Source organism: Palaemon carinicauda, chromosome 4 (assembly GCF_036898095.1).
Source record: "Palaemon carinicauda isolate YSFRI2023 chromosome 4, ASM3689809v2, whole genome shotgun sequence".
In the NCBI taxonomy this organism is placed as follows: Eukaryota; Metazoa; Arthropoda; class Malacostraca; order Decapoda; family Palaemonidae; genus Palaemon; species Palaemon carinicauda.
Window position 1 is genome coordinate 179,640,074 of NC_090728.1, and position 25,277 is coordinate 179,665,350.

At 36.8% G+C, this 25,277-nt stretch overlaps 1 protein-coding gene and 1 pseudogene across 5 annotated transcripts in view; one reads left to right on the plus strand and one right to left on the minus strand.

The window, feature by feature from the left end:
* LOC137638981 (leucine-rich repeat and WD repeat-containing protein 1-like) overlaps window positions 1–2,947 on the minus strand; it is a 5,281-nt pseudogene extending 2,334 nt beyond the window's left edge.
* Window positions 1–25,277, plus strand: part of LOC137639220 (somatostatin receptor type 5-like) — a 399,967-nt gene that overhangs the window by 291,349 nt on the left and 83,341 nt on the right. For all 5 annotated transcript variants that reach the window (XM_068371517.1, XM_068371515.1, XM_068371514.1 and 2 more), the window contains one exon: window positions 24,979–25,100. In XM_068371517.1, coding sequence (XP_068227618.1) covers window positions 24,979–25,100 — 122 coding nt within the window. The remainder of the gene's footprint in view (window positions 1–24,978; window positions 25,101–25,277) is intronic.

A 25,277-nucleotide genomic window follows, 5' to 3' on the forward strand; every position in this document is an offset into this window, starting at 1 on the left:
ATTTTCCAATGGTAGACAAACAAAGTGGTTGGTGTGGGTTAGCAATGTGTTTGGTACTTACATTTTAGGGGAAAAAATATCAAAATTCGATACCCTTAACTGGAAAAAAAGCCGGGATGGGCAAAACATGGTTTCAGGTAAACCTGGAAAATGCCCACACGGAATTTTGACAACGTAGTTTTTAAAGGCTTAAAAGGTTTTAAAGGTCTCTTTTTGTTACTTTACCAATTATATATAAACACGTTAGAGTTTTATAAACAGTACAATGCCCAAGAGACTGACCATATACACATATGACCAACACCCAAGGTGACTATTAAGTTCTAACAGAGAGACGAAATAAATGCAACTGATTTCATTGAATGAGACAACGAGCTTATATACAGTACATATAGCTTAGAGTAAGAATGACACAAAACAGGTTCATTATCCGTGTGGGAGAGAGCAAAAGATAAAAAATATAAAGCAATACTGCTACACAGTACGAGGGTGTATGATACATGTGCGGTACATGCCTCCATCCCTAAAAAGACACACATGTGAAATACGGCACCCTGCTCTTGAGAGGTTCACTGTGGGCAGGTAATTTTGCAGGATATACTGTATGCCACAAATATTAATTAAGAAAGGGCCCATGTAAGAGGGCATTAGCCATGGATTGTTTGTGTAGTTGCACAGGAAAATGTTGCCATGTGCAAATCTTTCAGTAAGTGTTGCTTCGTTGGGAGTTTGTAAGTCCGTAGTCCCAGGAGGACCCCGGAAAGCTGAGTAACCCAGTTGGAGCCATTGCATTGGACATCAATGCTGCTTTGAGGGTGCAATGAAAATGTTCGATCATTCCATTAGCTGCAGGGTTGTAGGTGGTTGTCTGATTTATAGTAAGGCCCAGGAAATTCACCAATGATGTCCACAATTAAGAGGTGAAAGTGGTATGCCTGTCATAGGAAATATGCTCAGGTATACCAAATCTTACTATCCACCCTGAGGCGGATGCTGAAGTATGTATGAGGATGTCTTCAGGACAACGAGTGGAGAGGTCAATGACGGTAAACAGGTAATGGTGTCCTTATGAAGTGAGTAGAGGACCTACTACATCAACGTGAATGTAGGCAAAATGACGCTGAGGTTGAGGAAAGGTGCCCACTCCTGAATCCGTGTACTTTTGAAGTTTGGCATGATGTACAGACCCAGACCGAATCCTTAGACTCCTTAGTAATGCACTGCCAAATGAACTTCATTTCAGAAATTGTGCAGTCGAGCAGCTCAAGGGATGTGAGAGGCCATGGGTGTAATCAAACACCTGTCGACACTTGGGGCCAGGTATCCACAGTCACGGCCTACGGGTACTGACATCACAGAGGAGGGTGGAATTGGAGTCTTTGAGGGCAACGTCTTCCCAACTGAGGGATATGCAGGATATGTCCTGCATGCTTGGTACTCTGGATCTTTTCGTTGGGCTTCTGCCAAGGTGCTTTAATCAAATCCCAAGTGAATGTCAGCCCATGTGTTTCTTGACAGGGCATCGGCAATGGGATTCATTTTCCCAGCGACATGTTAAAGGGTGCATTTTTATTCAACTACGGTGGTGAGGTGTTGGCGATGATTGTCGAATGAAGGAGTTTATAAGGGGCATGTGGTCCATGTGAATAATGAAGGGCCTACCCTCTAAGAAGTGGTGAAAGTGAAAGACAGCCAAATGCACCGCCAGCAATTCATGGTCGAAGGTAGAGTGCCAGATTATGCCTCAGACAGTTTTCTACTGAAGAAGGACAATGGGCGGGGAAAGCCATTGACCACCTGCTCGAGTACTTTACCAATACAAATGCCACTGGCATTGGCAGAGAGAAGGAGTTGGGCATGTAGTACGGGAATAGTGGGAGCAGCAGCAGTTGATAAGGCATTCTTTGTGTTGCTATGGGCCGCTTCCTGAAGGGGATCCCACTTCAGATCGTTTGGCTTGCCCTTGAGGGAGGTGTAGAGGGGGCAAGAATAGAAGCAATGGCTGGTAAGAACCAGTGATAATAGTTTATGATGCCCAAGAATTCTTGTAGTGCTTTGACGGTCGAGAGCGTGGGAAAGTTCAGAACAGCTGATACCTTCTCAGGGATAGGATATACGCCTTTAGGAGTGATGCAGTGCCCTAAGAACAATACTTTGTTTGCGCCAAAGGTACCCTTGTCGTACCAAACTACAAAGCCGCTCTGTTGCAGGAGGTTGAGAACGATGCATAGATGATAGAGGTGTTCCTTTTTGGAGGAAGAGAACACAAGTATGTCGTCCATGTAACATACACAGAAGGGGAGATCCCCTAAAATGCCATCCATGAGGTGTTGTAAAGTAGGCCCAGCATCACGAAGGCCAAAACAGGAGTAATTGAATGTGTAAGTCCCGAAGGGCTGTGTTGACGGCGGTCTTGGGGATGTCTTCTGGGTTCATAGGCGCCAGATAATACCCCTTCAATAGGGCGATAATGTAGAATACCTTCGCTTTGTGAAAGTAGGAGGTAACATCAGCAATGTTGAGGAGGGTAGTGATCCAATTCTGACTACATGTTCAAATTCCTGTAATCCAAACAAAAATGAAGGGAGCCATCAATTTTCAAGGCGATGTGTAGGAGTGACGGCCAAGGGCTTGAGGCCTTTTGACAAAGGTCCATTTTTTCATTTTGACAAGCGTCCATTGAGCAGCTGCCAAACGATCCGGGCAGGACCCTAAAATCTGGCAAACACAGGAAGCCCCATCACCTTGATATGGGGATAGATACCATGCTTGGTGGGAACCGTAGGCGTTTGGGAAGATTCAGGACCGAAGACTTCTTGGTACAACGGGACCTGGTGGGCGTAGGCATCTGTGGGTGCACTGATATGGAGAGTGATGTCGGAGGGGGAGGGTTGAAGAGGTGTCGACGAGTACGAGTCTGCGGTGACTGACCTTTGGTGAGCAACATCAACCCTCACTCACTCACTCCGGTGGTACTTAAGCAACATTTTGACCCATGACCGCTCGTGATAGGAGTCTCCACTCTTCTCTATCCTGTGCCTCATGGAACCATTCATTCGGGTTTCCCCTAGAGATTCTTACATCCTCCTCCAAGCATCTTCTCCAATCTTTTCTTGGCCATCCTACAGGTCTTCTTCCAGCAACCTCAGCCAAGAATATCCTCTTTGGAGCTCTTTCCTCATCCGTACGAGCCATGTGTCCTGCCCATTGGAGTCATCTTGATCTAATTACATCACATATATTTGTTTGGTTTGTACTATTTCTTATTTCTCTATTATGTCGTCTTCTCCATCCATTTATTTCTTGGTCATAGATGGGCCCCTCTATTCTTCTTAGAATCCCATTCTCAAAATTTTCATATTTTTCACCAATGTTTTTGCTAGAGACCATGTCTCGCATCCATGTATCAAAACTGGTCTGATAACTGTGTTATATATTCTCAATTTTGTTTTACGGAAGATTAATCGTCATTTAAAAAGGTCTGTAAGGCTGAAATAACATCTGTAGGCTGCTCCAATCCTTGCTGTAACTTCTTCAGCCATTCCAGCATTCTGTGACATAATAGTACCCAGATATTTAAATGACTCTATTGTTTCAATTCTGATGCCTGCAAGATCTACATTTCTCTGTAATTGCGGTGTTTTTGCTACTTCCGTGATTTTAATTTTGCCTTCATTTATCTCTAGTCCCACCTGGCACGCCCTTGTTTTGAACTGTGTTGTTAGGTTCTTCACCTCCCCGAGGTTGACCCCTATGATATCTATGTCATCAGCATAGCCTAAGCAGTTGACCCTTACGTTATTAAAAGTGACCCCTTCTGGCCTGGCAGTTATGCTTCTTGCTACCTTTTCCATAACCAGGTTAAAGAGAAGGGGGTATGGGATGCATCCTTGTTTTAGGCCGCTTTTCACCAGAAAAGTGGTAGTATATCTTGAGCCGTATCTAACGGAGCATAGGGTATTTTAATAACAGGCTTTCGTTACCCTTATGAGTTTTGAGGGTATTTGTAATTTTCTCATTATATTCCACATTGATGTTCTGTGTATGCTGTCATATGCCTGTTTGGAATATATGAATAAGTGGGTTTGTTTATTATATTCCCATTTTTTTTTCTATGACTTGTCTGAGGGAGAATATTTGGTCGATGGTAGACTGTCTAGCTCGGAAACCATACTGATATTCTCCAATTAAACTTTCTGCATAGGTGGTAAGTCTGTGGTATACAATTGTTGTAAATATTCTATATGCTGTAGGTAGTAAACAAATACCTTGATAATTACTGAGATTAATCTGTCTCCCTTCTTATGTATCGGGATAGAGATTCCTTTCTCCCACTGATCTGGAGTAATCCCTTCATTCCAGATTGTGACCATCAGATCATGAAGTTTTTCTATAATCACTCCCCCCCCCCATATTTCCAAAGCTCTGCTGGGATGTTATCATTATCTGGGCTTTTATTATTTTTCAAACTTTTAATTGCTTTATTTGTTTCCACTCTAGTGGACGGTTCCAATTCTAATTCAGGACCATAATAGGTCTCCTCATTAATGAGATTTACTGGGTCAGGTCTATTCAGTAGTTCCTGAAAATACTGCTCCCATCTCTTCATCACATCCTTGTCTCTCGTGAGTATTTCTCCATCTTTATCTTTAATCATTTGGGTTCTAGCTTGGTAACCACCTTTTAGTTTGCGGACTCCTTGATAATGTTGTCTTATTCTGCCTTGTTTTCTGTTTTCATCAATTATGTCTAGTTCATCATTCAGTTTTTGCCACTTTTTGCTTTTTAAAACTCTATTTACATTTCTGTTTTCCTGTCGGGATTACTCTCTCCAGCCTTCGTCTCCTGGGGCTTGTAATACCTTGGCTCTAACTTATTTACTCCTCTCCACCACCTCCCTGCATTCAATATCATACCAGTGGGAATTTCTTCTTCCTTGTATGTAGCCAACTTAAGCCTCTGCTGCCTCCTCGACTGTTTCTTCAATTGCTCGTCATTTTGTATTTAAATTTTCTGCGACTGCATCATTATCTCACATCTCTAGGAAGTGGAAATGGGAGAGGAAATCTGCACCGAGGACTGGCCATGTGACTTCAGCAACGAGAATCTTCCAATGATATTTGGCGCTCCCAAACAGTAATGTGAGTGTCTCGTACCCGTGGTTTGGGATTGCAGATCCATTAGCAGCTACCAGGTGGATGTCAGTAGGCTTAGAAGAATTACGTCGTGTCCTGGAGATTGACCTTAGTAGAAGAGAATGTCAAGCAACAGCATCTACCAAAAACCACATGCCCGTATCTGCATCCTGTAAAAAGTAAAGATTAGTGATGGGGGAGACCACCGCCACAAGCGATGGTCTACTTACAAGTTTTTTGGCCACTGACTACCATTTGCACATTTCTTCGGAGCAACCTAAATCTAGAGTGGTAGTGGCATAACTGCAGTTGATAGGCATTAGTAAGCGGCTGTAGAGGTCGTTGGTTGGGGTCTGAGCGAGGAGTGCCATATGTGAGTGGTTAGGGGCTTTTTTACCACCTCAGTTTCAGTCAATGTAGAATAGTTGTCCTCTATACTGTAAAAAGTAAAGATTAGTGATGGGGGAGACCACCGCCACAAGCGATGGTCTACTTACAAGTTTTTTGGCCACTGACTACCATTTGCACATTTCTTCGGAGCAACCTAAATCTAGAGTGGTAGTGGCATAACTGCAGTTGATAGGCATTAGTAAGCGGCTATAGAGGTCGTTGGTTGGGGTCTGAGCGAGGAGTGCCATATGTGAGTGGTTAGGGGCTTTTTTACCACCTCAGTTTCAGTCAATGTTGAATAGTTGTCCTCTATACTGTAAAAAGTAAAGATTAGTGATGGGGGAGACCACCGCCACAAGCAATGGTCTACTTACAAGTTTTCTGGCCACTGACAACCGTTTACACATTTTTTCAGAGCAACCCAAATCTAGAGTGGTAGTGGCATAACTGCAGTTGATAGGCATTAGTAAGCGGCTGTAGAGGTCGTTGGTTGGGGGGTGAGCGAGGAGTGGCATATGTGAGTGGTGAGTGGCTTTGTTGCCACTTCAGTTTCAGTCAATGTTGAATAGTTGTCCTCATTGTCAGGAATTTAGGCATTGATGGAGGTCTTAAAGCAGGTGAAGTGGTCATCAGGTTTTCATGGGCAAAATATCGACATCGGGGATGGCGACGCATACAAGTTCAGAGAGGCATCATACCCGAAGGGCACGAATTACATTCCCTTCCCGAAGAGAGCCATCTCTGGCCAGTTGCGGGTGAGTGATACTAATTCTTTCCCTAAAGGCAAGCGAAGCCTTTTGGTTCCCAACAGTTGTTGAGAGAGCTGAAAAAGCTTGTCTATATGGGCTGCTAGCAATGTAAGTAGTGCTCCAGGAGGTATATTTTGACGGTATTATACGTTATTGGAGTGTCCCCTTGGTGACAAAGCCAATCGAAGATTTGAGGGGAAGTGTCCTTATGGATTGCCACGAGGGCATAGTCTGTTTTGGTGCTTGAGCGAGTCTTGCTCTTGATGCAAAACTGAACCTCAATGAGCTGAAACTAGGCGGATGGCTCTGTACTGGCAAAGGCTGTTAGTTTCATGGATATGGTGAAGAGTCAGGGTGGGAGGGCGACATAGTCAAACAGTAGGGCACAACAGTGAGGGGAAGGCAGGAGGGAGCTGGTCCTCTAGCAGTCACTAATTGTAAAAAGGGGCTGTTAGGTTATAGCAGAGGCAAGATGAATGCAACTGACTTTATTGAATGAGACAGCGTACATATATACAGATAGCTGAGAGCAAGAACGATACAAAATTCAAACAGAATTAAACATGCTATAGCAAGCTTAAATAAAAGAGCGGGAGATAAGAAAATAAAGCAATATTGTTACAGGGTACGAAACATATGTAGTACAACCCTCTCCATCAAACTATAACCAGGGACGGCCAAACAATGGAAGCTGATGACTCAGCAGCTATAACTATAGGCTACCCTAAACCTCCCATCCCTAGCTCACAAGGGTGGCGAGTTTGCAAACACTACTAGAAACTATCGGCTTTTAGAGGTGTGGATCTTATGTCCAACAGATTGCGAGGCAGGAACATTTCTGATATGCTACCCCAACCCTCTTTTACCTATTTCCTCTAATTTCAATCAAATCACTATGAAACACAACCATTTAGCTATGTTATTTTCCAAAAAAATTACCAAGAGGGTAAAAGAGACTCTTTTGCTATGGTAAACAGCTCATCTAGGAGGAAGATACTCCAGAATCAAACCACTGTTCTCTAGTCTTAGATAGTGACATAGCCTCTGTACCATGGTCTTCCACTATCTTGGAGTTCTCTTGCTTGAGGATACATTCAGGCACACTTTCCCATTAGTTCCCTTATTTCCTTTCCTCAATGTGCTATTTTACTTGTTGAAGCACTTGGGCTTATAACATCATGCCTTTCCAACTAGGGTTATAGCATACCTAATAATAATAATAATAATAATAATAATAATAATAATAATAATAATAATAATAATAATAATAATAATAATAATAATAAATGTATAATGAAAGCAGTAGCCATTCACAGCAGATCTCTGCACTTGAGCAGTGCACCAATGATCCCTCAGACAAAGTGATGTTCATGGCCAAAAGTAGTTACTTAGGAAGTTATTTTATTCTTATTAATTAAATGCAGTGATCTATATCACACTTGCAGTGTTTAATTGACTTGTAAAGTTCGTGAAAAATAAGGCCCACATAGGCAACTTGTCCGCTTAAGGGTTAGGATACTCAGAATATTTCAAATGTATATATACAGATTTAATGTAAAAGTGTACTGTACTTCCGTGGGGATGCCACACTTGACTTCAGATCCATTAATTTATATGTCATAATTATAATTGATACTTTATACTTTTGAGATTGAAATCCAAGGGTATCACTATCATTTATGAATTATACTCACATAAAGCTACAACCCTGTTTCGAGAGAGAGAGAGAGAGAGAGAGAGAGAGAGAGAGAGAGAGAGAGAGAGAGAGAGAGAGAGAGAGAGAGAGAGAAATAATTATTTGCATCCGAATGTCTGGCCTGAATTTTATGAAGTTACTGAGTAATTAGAAGTTTCTGTAGCTTTTTACTTTGGGAATTGTTTATAGCGAATTATGACAGGGAGATTATATATTGCCCTTTTCACGTCTTTCTAAAAGAAAGACGCTGAAAACGTACGTGAAAAATATTTATTAGTGGATGATGTTCTATATATTCTTGTGTATGGCGTGCAAGTTTGTTTTTTGTAACCTTTTACTTCTGGCAATAATCTGATGCAGGTAAATGCAATCATCTCCATAAAACTTATAGAAATATATGAAAATGATAATGCGCTATGACTATTATTTGCCATTAGGATTAACAAAACAATATGAAAAATAGCAGCAACATGATATGGAACAGCTTGAGCAACCGGTGTTCTGCTTGTATGTAGATTTCAGATAAATAGCAAATATCTCCTTCAGTAAGAAATGTCGTCTTGAAGTGATTTTGTAGAATTCAACTCTCCTCTGTCATTGGCTCTTTTTGTTCGATTTTTCTTGAAAGTCCTTTTTTATATATAAAATTCTAGAGGCGTTGGTTTGAAAATCCTTTTGAAGCCTATAACTCAATTGTACGACTTCCCTGCGGCCAAGAGAAAAATTATCGAGTTTTTCTTCCGCTCGCAAAATGTTTACTTCAAATGTAGCCTACGCCTGGAACGAAAACTTTGCCTACGAAGTTTCAAGTGTCGTGAAATTAATAGAAGAAATCAGGGAAAAGGAAGTTTATTGAGACTCAAATGTAAGTTTTTTGCCGCGCGTTTTATTAGGTACTGGAATAATTAGCAAAGTTATCTTAGATAAAATCATGTATTTTTTCTTGACTTCTCTCACTTTACTTTTAAGACAATTAGGAAAGTATTGTTAGAGTTTCGTTGAAAAAATCTAGATATTTGAATATAATTCACTAGAAACTGGGTGAAATAGAGTCAATCCTATTCTTAAGGTCATGTGAAATTTATGATATTATTTGGTAAATAATAAGATTACAATTTTCTAGAATACTGTTAAAGGTTATGCAAGCACGATTCTTTAAATAGTAAACATTTCTTGGGTTTTACTAAACTCTCTCCTCATAACTTACACTTTGATGAAAGATTATATAAAAGAATGAGACATTTTCTTAGAAAATTAGTTGCTAAATTCTTAAAAAATGTCATAAGTATAAATATTTTTTTTTTAAAGAGCGAAATTTTTCTCCATTTCTCATTGAGAAGAGAGAGAGAGAGAGAGAGAGAGAGAGAGAGAGAGAGAGAGAGAGAGAGAGAGAGAGAGAGAGAGAGAGAGAGAGAGAGAGGAGAGAGTGATTTCCATGTGAATTCTCAAGGATTCAGGGAGATTTTATTCTACCTTTTAATATCCTTAGTTCGTATAATCTACAAAAGCATGCTAAACTTGTGACAATTTACGTCACTCTTTAAATAACACGAATTAATTTGAAATCTTAAACATATGTTAGATGAAAAAAGGAAAAAACGACTGGCAAGAAAAGGATAATAGTTAGAGAGAGAGAGAGAGAGAGAGAGAGAGAGAGAGAGAGAGAGAGAGAGAGAGAGAGAGAGAGAGAGAGAGTTTCCCTCAATGTTAATTTTTCATCTCAGGTCAGACTTTTAATTAATCTCTCTCTCTCTCTCTCTCTCTCTCTCTCTCTCTCTCTCTCTCTCTCTCTCTCTCTCAGAGAATTAAAGAGAGAGATGGAGAGAATTTTTTTTGAAGGGTTTATTTCTTCGTGAATCTCTTTGTCAGTTTTGCCTTTCTCTTTATTTCTTTCTCTCCACCATTACTGCGACCCTCATCTGTCGGCTAACAACTAGGTACAGATCGATACAGGAAATCTTGGTACACCACGCTTTGAGAAAAATACCCTGCCACACTCTTACTGCGTGGCGAGTAACCATACAGATAGTGTAGGGAGAGATGGTATCAGTGGTAAGTGGGGCTACATACAGTAACTCACCGCGCAGTAAGGGTATGACATGGAGTGAGGTGTGCCAGAAATTCCTGTGTCCATGTGTACCTAATATTCTGCTTATGTGAATATATAAATTCTGAATTTTTAAGGAAACCACCCGCCTGTCCCCTCTCATCCGGACCGAAACTTGAAGTCGGTGCACTAACGAATGTGCCATTAGGAGAGAGAGATGGGGTGGGTGTAGGTGATTTCCTCAGCAGTAATTTTAGCTTTGACTACCTCCTATTCAATGCAAAGAATATCCGTCAGTTGTTCCTGGAAACTGTTATTAAGGATGTACAGGTACTCACATCTATCCTGGACTCTACAGACTCAAATGCATTCTAATCAGGAACTTTGTAACTTCTAATCAAATGGAAATCTTTAGATCGTTAAAAGATAAATGAGCTTAATTTGAACCCATGTAAAGTGAACATGAACTAGAATGAAAGGCGAAATGTAACGGATATGTGTAAGTTTGCTTCACTAACTTTTGAGGGACTACTTGACTGCAAAAAAACTTCAGGAAACCACCAATATCTTACGATATGTTCACACCAGGGCCTTTAGCCTTCTTGGAAATAGTTGATTATGGATTAGAGAATGAATTAAATGGGGTTTTGCCAAGAATAAAATAGTGGAGATGAGATGGAGTACAATAACAAAATCTATAGTTTATAGTTTATACTAGGTAAAGTGGGTAAAGAAACAGTTTGTTTACAAAAACCGAACGGAAATAATGTTTGAAGAGAAATCTTTACTGAAGAATACAAAATATTATGCGAATAACATTTCAATACAATATTCCATAATGGTCGAGGTATGCTATTGGAAATGACCCTGCCTGGCAATCTGTTGGACGGGGGTTCAAGACCCACTGAAGCTTGCTAGTTTTTAGTAGAGCCTGCAACCACGCCATCCATGTGAGCTAGGGATAGAGTTTTGGGGGAGCCAATAGATCTACCTGCTGTGTCATTGACAGCCATTGCCTGTCCATTCCTGGTCCTAAATTGATGGAGAGACGGCTTGGGCGCTGATCATTTGTAGTGTATATGGTCAGTGTCTAGGCCATTATACTATCACTTGCCTCGCCAATCATGAACGGCCTTGAAGGAGCGGAGGGAGTTGGGTGTGTGGAGCCATAGTGCCTGTCAGTCTCCTTATGCTGAGTAGTCACTGAAGGAATTTGCAGAGCTCTTTCGGCCCTAATCAGCAATTGATTTATGACTTTCTACTTTATCTCCGTTTCCACCGCCCTTTTTTATCTTACTGTCCAATGTATTTTTAATCTTTATTCCAGGGTTTTCCCAGAGTTGTCCTTGGCTGCTGAGTGGCCTCACAGACCCCAGTGCTGGGTTATATAGCTCAAATTCCTAAAAGCCAACCCAATTCTGCAAAAAACAGATTACAAATTATATTGGTTTTGGAAATTTCTTCATCAGAATGAATTCATCTAATATATAAATGAAGTATATATATATATATATATATATATATATATATATATATATATATATATATATATATATATATATATATATATATATATATATATATATATATATATATATATATATATATATATATATATACATTCATAAACCTATGACCAAATGGATCATAGGGAGATGGAGTGTGAACGTCAAGTCACAACAGGATGCGTAAGTAAGACCAAGCTAAATCATTGCGTAGTAAACATTTTGCATGTAACGTCAACATAATACAAGCATCCCGTGAGAAACAGTTGACCTCTTGGTCTCTGCACGGAAGCAGATAGCTTCCGGTAGTAATCTTGTGTAATCATATTTGTAATAAATGCTGAGATAACTCATACAACGTTTTCACCAAGACCTATATTTTTGTCAGTTCTATTTTCAATTGTCATACGAAATGGTCATCCGACCAAACCATCCATACTCCTGTGATGGAGCTACTATTAAACTGTTTTAAAGTTAACTTAACTAGATTTATTCAGAAGAAGTAACCTACAAGTCCAACAAATCTATATCAGATTGAAGAGACATGTGATAGAACACTAATGTGTGTTTATAACAGTACCACATCAACAATTGGTGGCAGCGATTCAACTTTAAGAACCAGCGATTTAAACTGTAATACTTAGCAGTTACAACAGTAATGAATCTACAATTACGACGAAGTATCTACGTCCACCGAAGAAATGAACGCATCGAACATCAACTATAAATATTATACAAACCTGAGGAACAGGATCTTCAATCAACATCTTAAAAAGTCGAAGGAATGGCATTCAACTTTATCAACGTTTACTGAACAAACATTCAAGAATCACATCCGGGAAATAAAACATTCAACAATATGACGGGAAATCAAATCGAAACATTCATCCAACAGCCAAACTCTCGCAAACCAGAGAGAGAGAGAGGAAATGATGTCATCGACCATCGTCCATATATACTGAAAGCCAAGTACATTTCTTTATTCATTCAGTTTTAGGCAGTGAAGTGTTTGTTGTCACGAGTCGATCGTCCATTATTGCTGGGGTGAGTTATTTGCAAATCTGCAGTTTTCTTTTATTAAAGGAAACTGTATTCCACCTCGAATTCTCATCTAGAATTTTGTTTTTCTCTTTGCTAATTCCGTTTTCTTTCAGAAGTTCTCGGGAAATATCTTTGTCTTAGTTTCGTTGTTTTGGGGGATTGTGTTATAATCTGCAACATATCTTTATTTGTATAGTGCTTTTGCGTTTACGCAGTGGACGTCTGTATTCATATAGAGATTTTGATAAGATCGCAAGGAATTGAAGAGATAGAAAAAAAGGTAAAGTAAACATGATACCTCCTGTGAATCCCGTACTAAGCCTAGTGAGTGCCAGATCGGCTATCCTTCCTTTTCAAGGTCGGGTCAATGGGTTCTTACCTCAGAATGTCGAGTCCTGGATTTCATCAGTTGACGCTCACTTAAATACAAAACATATCATAGACCCATTTGTACAATTACAAGAAGCTAAAAGTTTTATAAACTTTTCTAAAGAAGATACAAGTGCGTATCTTAGGGGAGTTTCTTTTCAAGAGGCAGTTACATGGGACGATTTCAAAGTTAGGCTACGTGCGATCTATGGCGGTGAGGAAGCCTTAGATGTAGTTTTAACTTAACTTAATCAAGCCACTATGACTCAGATTAATGTTATAGAAAGAGCAGCTCTCATTGCCGATAGGCTCAATGAATATCAAGATATTTTAGGTAATTCCACATGGGTTACAGGAGATAACATTACCGTGAAAGATTTGTTACGATTAATATATTTAACTTGCATGACAATTATGTTGCCAGAGGCTTTAGTGCACTGCTTTGATAAAAAAGTAACGCCCAAAAGTTCAGAATTAGATGTGTACAAACAGATAAAGTAACGCATGTCTAAGTGTACTGACTTAGAGTCCTTGCTTACTCAAGTTTTTGCAAAAAATGAAACTAAGCCACAACATGTAAATGTAGTTAATAACAATAATCAAGTCGCAGGAATGACGTGTTATAATTGCAAACGTCAAGGTCATTTGATTGCAGACTGCAGAACGCGATTTTGATCAATACATAATAGTTCATCTCATTCATATAGTCGATGCTATTCGCGTAATCAACAACAGAATCCTAGAAACACGCAGTCAATTCCACAGTCAATTCCCTATGGAAATAATAAGAAAAATCCTCAGTTCAATAAGAAGAAACAGCCAAACATCAATACAGTTCAAAATCAAAAACAAACAAATAGTGCTTCAAATAACTCTGATCCTAGGCCGTCTAGCCTGAACTCGCAAGGTCAGACTAATTTTCAGAATGTGCAGAGCAAAGCAAATACCACATAATTAACTCCAATGGGGAAGAGAGTGATGTTTGGTCATTCGTATCAACATCAGTAGTATCAAATAATCCATTTAATGTTTTATCAGATCATTGTGAGGCAATAGATTTTCCTATGAAACACACGGCCGAATCAAATAAATCAGTTTAGGCTCCCGTAGATTTGCAACAAATTCACACAATAATAAGCCAAAATGAGTTACGACCAACATTATATGCTGTAAATTTAGAACACCGATCTTTTGCATTATTTTTTTACTCTGGTAGTCCACGTAATATCATGGATTTGAGGACTCATCATTTGTTATTTTCGAACTTCCCATAAAGTCCGGAGTAAGGCTCTCGGGTATAGGAAATAATGAATTAAATGTAATAGGGGTAACTCATGTTCAGTAAAAGGTCGGTAAGCGCACGTTTGCCGATACCTTTGTCGTTGTACAAAACATTGATATGTATCCAGCTGTAATTATAGGATACCCATCTATGGGCAATCAAAACATTATCTTAGCCCCTGCCAAACACGGCGTGTATATCAAAGGAAAATTCTATAAGTCTTCTAATACCTTAAAATCAGTTTTGGATAAAAGGAGACGACAAGTAAAGCAGTGACGTACGTTGAAGAACCAATCACTTCAACGACCCAACAGAATTCTCGTTCACCCGTAATATCATCTTGCACGCAATCTATCGAGCCGAACGTAACTTCGAATATAATCGTGTGAGTAAAGAAAGTTTTGCAGGGATCTGAAATATTAATCCTTTCCGACACTTTGAAAGCTAATGGATTGTCCGTCACACAAGCTATGTATTATGTAATATTGAAGTCTGTAATCATTTAGATACCACTTTAGTAATTCACAAAAATCAATATATCTTGGATGTAGAAGTTTATAAACATCGTATTCTTACCATCGCTGAAATCAATCATGCTTAATCAGTTGTGGATGAATCCCTTTTGCAATCTATTAAAAATAAAATCAATAAAGCCATTCAAGAATAGGAAATCCAGCACAAATTTTTTGGACTTTTAACTGAATATCATGATGTTTTCTCCACAACGGATGGATCCTTAGGAAAAACAGATGTTATCGAACATCAAATAAGGTTAAAAGACAAGAAGAAAATTATCTATCCACCCTCATACAGACTCCCTATGAAATTCCAGAATGAGATAAATGATGAAGTAGGTAAAATGCTAGAAGAAGGAGTCATTAGGAAATCGAACAGCCCTTATAATTTTCCGTTAATAGTTGTACCGAAAAAAAGATCGAACATGGCGTATCTGCGTAGACTTCCGTCGCTTAAATGAGGAAACGATCGCTGATCGATTCCCAGTGCCATGTACTGACGATATTTTATCTTTGTTAGGTCAGAATAGATATTTTACCAGTTTGGACTTACTTAAAGGCTTTCACCAGATATCATTAGAAGAAAATAGTATCCCATACACTGCCTTCAGCACAGCCAGGGGACATTATGAAGTTTTGCGTATGCCTTTTGGTTTACGTTGTGCTCCCATAACATTTACTAGAATGATTAACATAGTGTTTGGAGGCTTACTAGGCCTAGGGGATATATTGCATGCCTATATGGACGACCTTGTAATCTTTTCTAATACCTTAGAGGAACATCTATGTAAACTGGAACTAGTACTACAGAGACTAAGACAGCATAACTTAAGGGTAAAGATTAGTAAGTGTGAATTCATCAAGATGGAATTGGTCTATTTAGGTTTTACGGTGTCTAGCCAAGGTCTTAAAGTAGTCCACGATAAGGTGTCGGCTATCCGTAACTTTCCGATACCTACTAATGTCAAGGGGATACAGCAATTTCTGGGGTATAGTTGATATTACAGGCGTTTTATACGCAATTATTCAATAATAGCCGCTCCCCTAACTGATCTTACGAAGAAGGGCGTAGATTTCATATGGTCTGAGCAGCATCAACAGGCGTTTAATACCTTGAAAGATGAACTGTGTAGTTCTCTTATCTTAAAGTTTCCTGACTTCGGTAAGGATTTCTTCATTGCAAAAGGTGCCTCAGACCTAGGAGTAAGTGGGGTATTGCTTCAGCAATATGACAAACAGTTTTTCCCGATAGCTTTTTATTCACGTAAACTGAGAACTTCCGAAAGTAAGTATGCAGTAATAGACAAGGAAGGGCTAGCTATTGTTAATTCAATAGTACATTTCAAGTTCATAATATACGGTTATCCCGTCAAGGTTCTTACTGATCATAAACCCCTAACCGACTTCTTTAAAGGCTTTAGTCACAGCCCCAAACGAACTCGGTGGCATTTGATCATCCAAGACTTTGGCGTGAGGATCGGGTATTTACCAGGGAAAGCAAATATCATTGCTGATGCATTATCACGCAACCCCATGTCATCTTGTACAGAGCCATTAGCTGAATTAATAGATATATCAACATCCATGCCTATTGTTAAAACTGTATCTGAACAGGAAGATCTGGGTTAGAGCGCTGAATTATTACAGACTGAGCAAAGAAAAGATCAGAAATTAGAAAAAATCATAAATGCTTTGAAAGGAAATCCTAAGGAATAGGAATATATAAAGTATACGCAGCAGAGTAATATAATCAAGGACAATATTCTGTGTAGATCCGTGACAAGGAAAACCCGCAATACACCACATGTGACTAACGACCAGGTAGAGGTACCAATCTCACTTATATCCACTGTCCTAAATTGGTTGCATACAAATCCATTGCATGGACACCCGGGGTTCTCCATAATGTCACAGAAAGCCAAATCATTGTTTTATTGGCAGACGATGCTTACAGATATAAAAAACACATAGTTAATTGTCGCACTTGTCAGGAAAACAAAGGGCACACGAAAACACCTGTCAGCCTAGGGGCTTATCCCGTGCCCAATCAACCATTTGAAGGAATACATTTAGATTTATTAACAGGATTTTACGAGTCAGACAGAGGAAATAAGCACTTCTTAGTAATTGTAGATGCTTTGACTCGATATACAGAGCTGATAGCGCTCAAAACTAAAACTGCGATTGAATGCTCTAGGAAGTTTTACGAGTGTTACATTTGTAAACATGGAATTCCACACATGATGATCTCAGACTCGGGTGGAGAATTTAATAATCATTTCCTTAACTCATAGTGTGAATTCCTTAGCATAAAGAAAATCAATACCATGATCTATCACCCAGAGTCGAATGGGCTAGTGGAAAGAGCGAATAGGAAGGTTTTAAACATATTAAGATTAACACTAGGGGGATCAGACCCCAACTGAGATATTGCAATACCTGCGGTACTAAGTACTCTGAATCACTCATATCATGTATCAATTAAAATGTCGCCGCATGAGGCATTGTATGGTACCTCAGTTAGAACGCCTTTCCATGTATTAACGCCTACAACTAATTTATCAAATCCTTTAAAGGAAGTTATAAATGTAAGCAAAAGTCGTTATGATATCCTTTGAAAGAATTTAGAAGAATCACAAATCATAGTGAAAAGGAATCATGATAAAATAGCGAAGCCAACTAAATCATATACCGTGGGTGATAATGTATACATACAGGTAAATGTACGTAAAGGACTCAATTACAAACTAACACCTAAGTTTGAAGGCCCATTTAACATTTTAGAAACATTAACGGCCAATAGATTTAGAGTTCGAAACGTATCCCAACCCACTGACGAGAGAATTGTACCATTGGCTCACATAAGAAATTAAAGTAAGAGAGAAGGAAGTGAGGGATTTTTTTTTAATCTATGAAACTTGTATGATATTTGTATGTTAACATTTTTTTTTCTTCTTAATACAGGAGTAATTACATATATTTTTCTCATTGCAGGTTTCCAAAATGAAGTTTTTATTGTTAGGAGTGATATTGTTCGCTCAGATATTTTTCTCGTGTGGGAAGAGCCCTAAAACTAAAAGTATAGTTTTTAGATATGGTACTATAGTAGAGAGAACAGAAGACGTTTTTATTACTGCAAGCAATATAATTATAGAAGTAAACATGCAAGCTATTTTTCTCCCGAAGAATGACGTCACTAGCTTAAAGAGTAACATTTCAAGGTTTGCTGCTTCATTAAATGAGATGCGTAAACGACATTTTCCTTTTAATACAGAGAGTTCGCTTGCACCGACACTAAGAGTAGCAGAAATGCTATCCCAAGACTTGCAAAATAAGACTTACGAGGCAGAATCTTTGGCTCGTGACCTTTTGATGTGGACAGTAAGACACACTAACCTTGAAAGACGTAACCCGTTTATTTTTGCTGCACTAAACATCTTTGGATCTGTTGCAAGTTTAGGCTTAGGGATTTCAAATCATCTTAAAATCAGTAATCAAAATAAGAAAATTGAGTTTTTAGAACATGAAAACGGATTAGTTTTAACAGAACTAAGGAATCAGTTAACATCAATTAATCAAATTATGAGTTTGGTGAACGCACATTCTAGCAAAATCAGTCAGATTATGGTAGTACAAAAGTTGCTGGCAACATCAACGTATTATAATTCAAAAATAGATCATATCCATACTAAAATTGCACATTTCATTGAGAAATCAAAAGACTATGTGGAAGCTATTACCTTAGCAACTAAAGGTGTTCTATCACCACATCTGTTGCCAATAAAAGACTTAACGTTAATTTTGGAGAACGGACGGGAGAAAATAGGTTATGTTCCTTTGTTAGATGCCCATAGGTTAGAATTTTATTATAGCCTAATTGCAGTAAGCGTTGAAAATTACAGGATCATGATTACAGTTCCCTTTGATTCTTCCGATGCCTGGCAATCATACAAGATATCACCATTCCCGACTTTCAGGACGAATAACTCAAGTCCAGTAATATCCAGTTTGACAGGACACGTATTGATACCCCCTGATAAGGAAACATATACGGTCATTAAAGACTTAGATAAATTAACTCACTGTTCAGAGGCAATGAATAATAAAGAATGTACAGCTGACTCCTTTGATTTCCATTAAAAATCAATGGATTCATGCGAGTTAGGATTGGACCACTACAATCCAATCCTTACCTCTCCCATACAACGCACAAGTGGCTAATCGGTTGATGAAATTAACTGAGATGGACCACCCGTCACCGACTTATGCAGATCTTCGTTTCTACGTGTTGCTAGCATCAATCAGCGATACGGTGATGATATTTATCGCCGTTAACATCTTTGTTTGGCGTAGGTTAAGGCAAAGACAGGTGTAGCTCAGGAGGAACGTTTTGCCATGTCCAGATAACACTCCCTATTTTTTGAAAACTTTTCAATTCAGAGCCATTTGAAATTGGCCATTTCATTCACTCGAAGGAGTAAAATTGTCTGGAATAGTGAAGCGCATGAAAAGCGGTTAGTACGCTAGTAATACGTAGTTGAAGAGACTTGAACATTTGCATTTTAAAAACATTTAAAAAAGAAAAACGTTTTTTGGGCACCTAATAAAATATATAAGCCCTATATGTTAAAATAAAAGTATCTTTTGGGCATCTAATAAAATATATAAGCTCTATATATATATATATATATATATATATGAAACCGTGGTGCGTGTACGTACCAGGAATTTTTTTTATGTGCTGTGAATATATCTTTACTAAGGTAATAACTATTCTTTAACACGTTACCGAATCATATGTACGTCAGTATTTTTTGGGGGGTATCACATAATTATTTGCTAGCAATATACCATATATAGAACTGTATTTTCCGTGCATTTTTCTTTATTTTTGACTATGTCCGTTAGGTATGTATTTTCTCTTATATACCTATTTGAATGTTCATCCTTAATCACTTGTTTGTGGCTTAAAGTTAAGATATATATATATATATATATATATATATCCAGTCACACTCCTAGAAAACATATTTTTAAAGGACTTTTTATTATTCAATTATTTGAAGGTAGCTGTCCGAGCTAATGTAATATACATATACATTCATAAACCTATGACCAAATGGATCATAGGGAGATGGAGTGTGAACGTCAACACAATACAAGCATCCCGTGAGAAACAGTTGACCTCTTGGTCTCTGCACGGAAGCAAATGGCTTCCGATAGTAATCTTGTGTAATCATATTTGTAATAAATGCTGAGATAACTCATGCAACGTTATCACCAAGACCTATATTTTTGTCAGTTCTATTTTCAATTGTCATACGGGAAGGTCATCCGACCAAACCATCCATACTCCTGTGATGGAGCTACTAATAAGCTGTTTTAAAGTTAACTTAACTAGACTTATCCAGAAGAAGTAACCTACAAGTCCAACAAATCTATTTCACATTGAAGAGGCATGAGATAGAACACTAATGTGCATTTATAACAGTACCACAACAACATATATATATATATATATATATATATGTAAACATATATATATATATATTTATATATGCGTAAAAATCACAGGAAAACGTGATGCTCAGATGCAGAAGAACCACAGGGAAAATGAAAATACAGAATATACACGTGAGTCCTGACTAGTTTCGTGATACTTCCTCAGAGGACTGATTTATTGAGAGAGGTTTCTTACATTTTATAGGGAAAGCAAAAGTACGAACATACATATAGAGATTTAGAGAACAATGACACTCCCTTACCCGCTACCTGGGGTTGACTCAGGTGTGCGTAGGAGGAGTCCGAAAGCTCGTTAGACACCTGCTAAAAAGGGTCATTTCTAGTGGCGGGTATATTCTTGTTTTCTTCTTATTTTACTTTCATTACAGTTATTTATATGTCAATGCGGTAGCCTTATCTATATAAATACATAAGCAAAACATACACAAAAATACAAATATATATACATCTATATATATATATACATACACATACATATACATATACATATATATATATATATATATATATACATACATACATATACACACATACACACATATACATATACACACATACACACACACATACATATACATATACACACACATACACATATACATATATATACATACATACAGATACAAATACATATACATATACATAAATACTTACACATAAACATACATATACATACACATACATACATATACACACACATATATACATGTATACATATATACACATACATACCTATGCATATATACATTCATATGTATACAACATTAATATCATAAACATATAATCATGTATATATCAATACTTATATCTAGCATAACACTATATAGTGCCAATATACTTATGCATACTATATAAAATAATTGTTTCCTTTAATGAATGGTAGCTTAGGTCTAAATATTAATTTCACACCGACGTTAATTATTCACAATACATTCAATTCTACATTAAGTGGTTAATGTTTTTTTATATAGTTTACAAATCTCTTTACATATAAAGGCGTCGAGTTTATACATTCCATGACCAATATTCAAGTTGTTTTCAAAGGTTTCTTTTATGAAACTGGACTCTATGATGTTTCTTTCTACTAAGTTATTTGAATAAACCAATTTCTTTGCACCTGACCAATTAATAGGGTGATTTTTATCTCTAAGAAAAAATCCAATTGAGTTTGTGAATAGTAGTTACAACAAAAAAGTGAAAGAGTTATTAAAAGGGAATGAAGATCTGATAAAAAAGGTTTGTACAATATCACCAACATTGCCATATATGTATGGAACTATTAAAACTCATAAGCCAAATTATCCAGCTAGGCCAATAATTAGCTCTGTAGGTTCAGCAGCATATAAATTATCTAAGTACCTTGTGAATATCCTCAATCCTTTAGTTGGCACCATCTCATATTCAAATATAAAAAATAATGTAGACTTGATTAACAAACTGAATGAAGTACAGATCAACAGTACCTGTAGGCTTGTCAGTTTTGATGTAGTCTCACTATTCACAAAAGTACCTATTGATGACATGTTGGAATTTTTATCTGAAACATTAGATAATAGACAATTGAATCTACCATTCTCCATACACACTTTAATAGAATTAATTAAATTATGTATAAAAGATTGTAAATTTGAATTCAATGGGAGATTTTATGCACAAACTTTTGGTATGGCTATGGGAAACCCTTTATCTCCAGTATTGAGCAATCTATATATGGAATTTTTTGAAAGCAGAATCGTAAATAACATCATACCTAATAATGTAAAATGGTTTCGATATATTGACGACATAATATGTGTGTGGCCAGGAAATGAAAATTTAGATAACTTTCTTCTTAGATTGAATAGTTTGGTACCATCAATAAATTTCACTATGGAGCTGGAGAATAATTGTACCCTACCTTTTTTGGATTGTCGCATACATAGATGTAATAATAGTCTCAAGTTCAGTGTATACAGAAAGCCAACGAATATCTCGGCATATGTCCATTATTACTCAAACCAAGGCAACAAAGTTAAGAAATCTGTATTTACTTCTATGTTTTTAAGAGCATTCCGAGTCTGCAGCCCTGAATATATTGATGACGAAATAAATGGTATTACAGCAATAGGTAAAAAACTAAAGTATCCTGAAATTGTATTAGATGATGCCCTAAGAACAGCAAAAAAGACTTTTTTCGGTAATGATAACAGAAAAAACTATAACACACAAAATTTACTTGTACTACCTTATTGTGATTCATTTAAAGAAATTCCCCAACTGTTAAAAAACTTCAATGTAAATGTAGCATTTAGGAGTAAAAATACAATAAAAACAGCCTTAATAAAGAATTCTCCTGACATTACCAAGGGATGTGTATATCGTATTCCATGCAATGCTTGTGAAAAATACTATATTGGTCAAACTGGTAAAGCCCTAGAAAAGAGAATTGAACAACATAAGAAAAGTGTCAGGTATGCTCAAGATAATAATGCACTCTTTGCCCACGTTAGAGATAAAAATCACCCTATTAATTGGTCAGGTACAAAGAAATTGGTTTATTCAAATAACTTAGTAGAAAGAAACATCATAGAGTCCAGTTTCATAAAAGAAACCTTTGAAAACAACTTGAATATTGGTCATGGAATGTATAAACTCGACGCCTTTATATGTAAAGAGATTTGTAAACTATATAAAAAAACATTAACCACTTAATGTAGAATTGAATGTATTGTGAATAATTAGCGTCGGTGTGAAATTAATATTTAGACCTAAGCTACCATTCATTAAAGGAAACAATTATTTTATATAGTATGCATAAGTATATTGGCACTATATAGTGTTATGCTAGATATAAGTATTGATATATACATGATTATATGTTTATGATATTAATGTTGTATACATATGAATGTATATATGCATAGGTATGTATGTGTATATATGTATACATGTATATATGTGTGTGTATATGTATGTATGTGTATGTATATGTATGTGTATGTGTAAGTATTTATGTATATGTATATGTATTTGTATCTGTATGTATGTATATATATGTATATGTATATGTGTGTGTATATGTATATGTATGTGTGTGTATGTGTGTATATGTATATGTGTGTATATATATATATATATATATATATGTATATGTATATGTATGTGTATGTATATATATAGATGTATATATATTTGTATTTTTGTGTATGTTTTGCTTATGTATTTATATAGATAAGGCTACCGCATTGACATATAAATAACTGTAATGAAAGTAAAATAAGAAGAAAACAAGAATATACCCGCCACTAGAAATGACCCTTTTTAGCAGGTGTCTAACGAGCTTTCGGACTCCTCCTACGCACACCTGAGTCAACCCCAGGTAGCGGGTAAGGGAGTGTCATTGTTCTCTAAATCTCTATATGTATGTTCGTACTTTTGCTTTCCCTATAAAATGTAAGAAACCTCTCTCAATAAATCAGTCCTCTGAGGAAGTATCACGAAACTAGTCAGGACTCACGTGTATATTCTGTATTTTCATTTTCCCTGTGGTTCTTCTGCATATATATATATATATATATATACATATATATATATATATATATACGGTATATATATATATATATATATATATTTTAGAATGAACGATATATTTTGATATAAATTTAGTTACTGTTCATGAAATATTTTATTTTAATTACTTGTTGCTTCTCTCGTAGTTTGTTTGTTTGCTCTCCACACTGGGCTATTTTTTCCTGTAGGAGCCCTTGGTCTTATAACATCCTTTAATAATAATAATAATAATAATAATAATAATAATAATAATAATAATAATAATAATAATAAAAATAATAGTATAAGATAAGTTTAGAAAAAGGTAAAAGTTTCGTAACGAAAACAGTCAAGTGGAGATGAAAATTTAGTACATAGAAAAAAAAAAAAAAAAAAAAAAAAAAAGCCTTTAAAGAGAGTTAAAACTTGGGGAAATCTGATTTTGAAAAATTATGTGGTTAAGGGAGAGAAGATATTAGGAAATCTGCTTCCCCAAAAAGAAACATCTAAATAGTAGATTACCGCTAAAGGAAACTAGTTTCATAAAAGAGAGAAATCTAGCAAAACAACAAAATAAAAAATATGATAACGAAGTAAAGAAGAATTAGCAAGATCAAGTTTTAGAATTCGGATGATGAAACTATAACTTAAGATGATCATGTTTCAGAGGAAAAATATTTTAAAGAAATAAAGAAATGGGTTTGTGAAAGACGAAAATATTTTTGAAACATTTTGAAATCTTGGAGCAAGATATTTGAAGAGTGTGCTGTTATGTGAAACTAAAGGATAATGATAAACTTTTAGGGTGCGATGGAAAGAAAATTCAACAATCAAGTCGAATATAAAAACGTAAAAGATAGTTTGTAACAAAGTATAGATTTTTAGGTAAGTTGAGGAGATCACAGTATAATCGTCATGACATACTCTCAGGATTATTTCCTTTTGACAAAATAAAGGGTTATTTTCAACAGTATGCGATTGTAATCCTTAGATAATATCAGAGACGGTCAAGAGTGTTTATTTTCAATTGCTCAGTTTTCTACTTCATATTTTTGGTTAAATTGTTCCATCGAGCAAACTATATATATTTTGTTCATTATACATGGAAATTCCTTCCAAAGGCAACATGAAAAATATTTGCCCAATAAATAATTTTCTCCTCGGACGGTGTAACATAATTGCTTTATTTCTTTTACAGACGGCAAAAGTCTTCGCTTACTCCTGGACGTTTGGATGGTTTTTGTGCAAATCTATCCACTACTTGCAGAATGTCTCAGCAATCTGTTCAGTCCTGACGCTTACCGCTATGAGTATGGAAAGGTAAGTGATTCAGCTACCTGACGCTAGATTAATTTTGTATATATATTTTTTTTTCTAAACACGATGAAATGGTTTGCGTACCGTCATGCCCTGCAAAGCTGTACAAGTCAGGGCCACCCATACTAGGTTAGTTTGCTGTGAGCGATAGAACGAAAATCTAATATCAACAATCCGTAC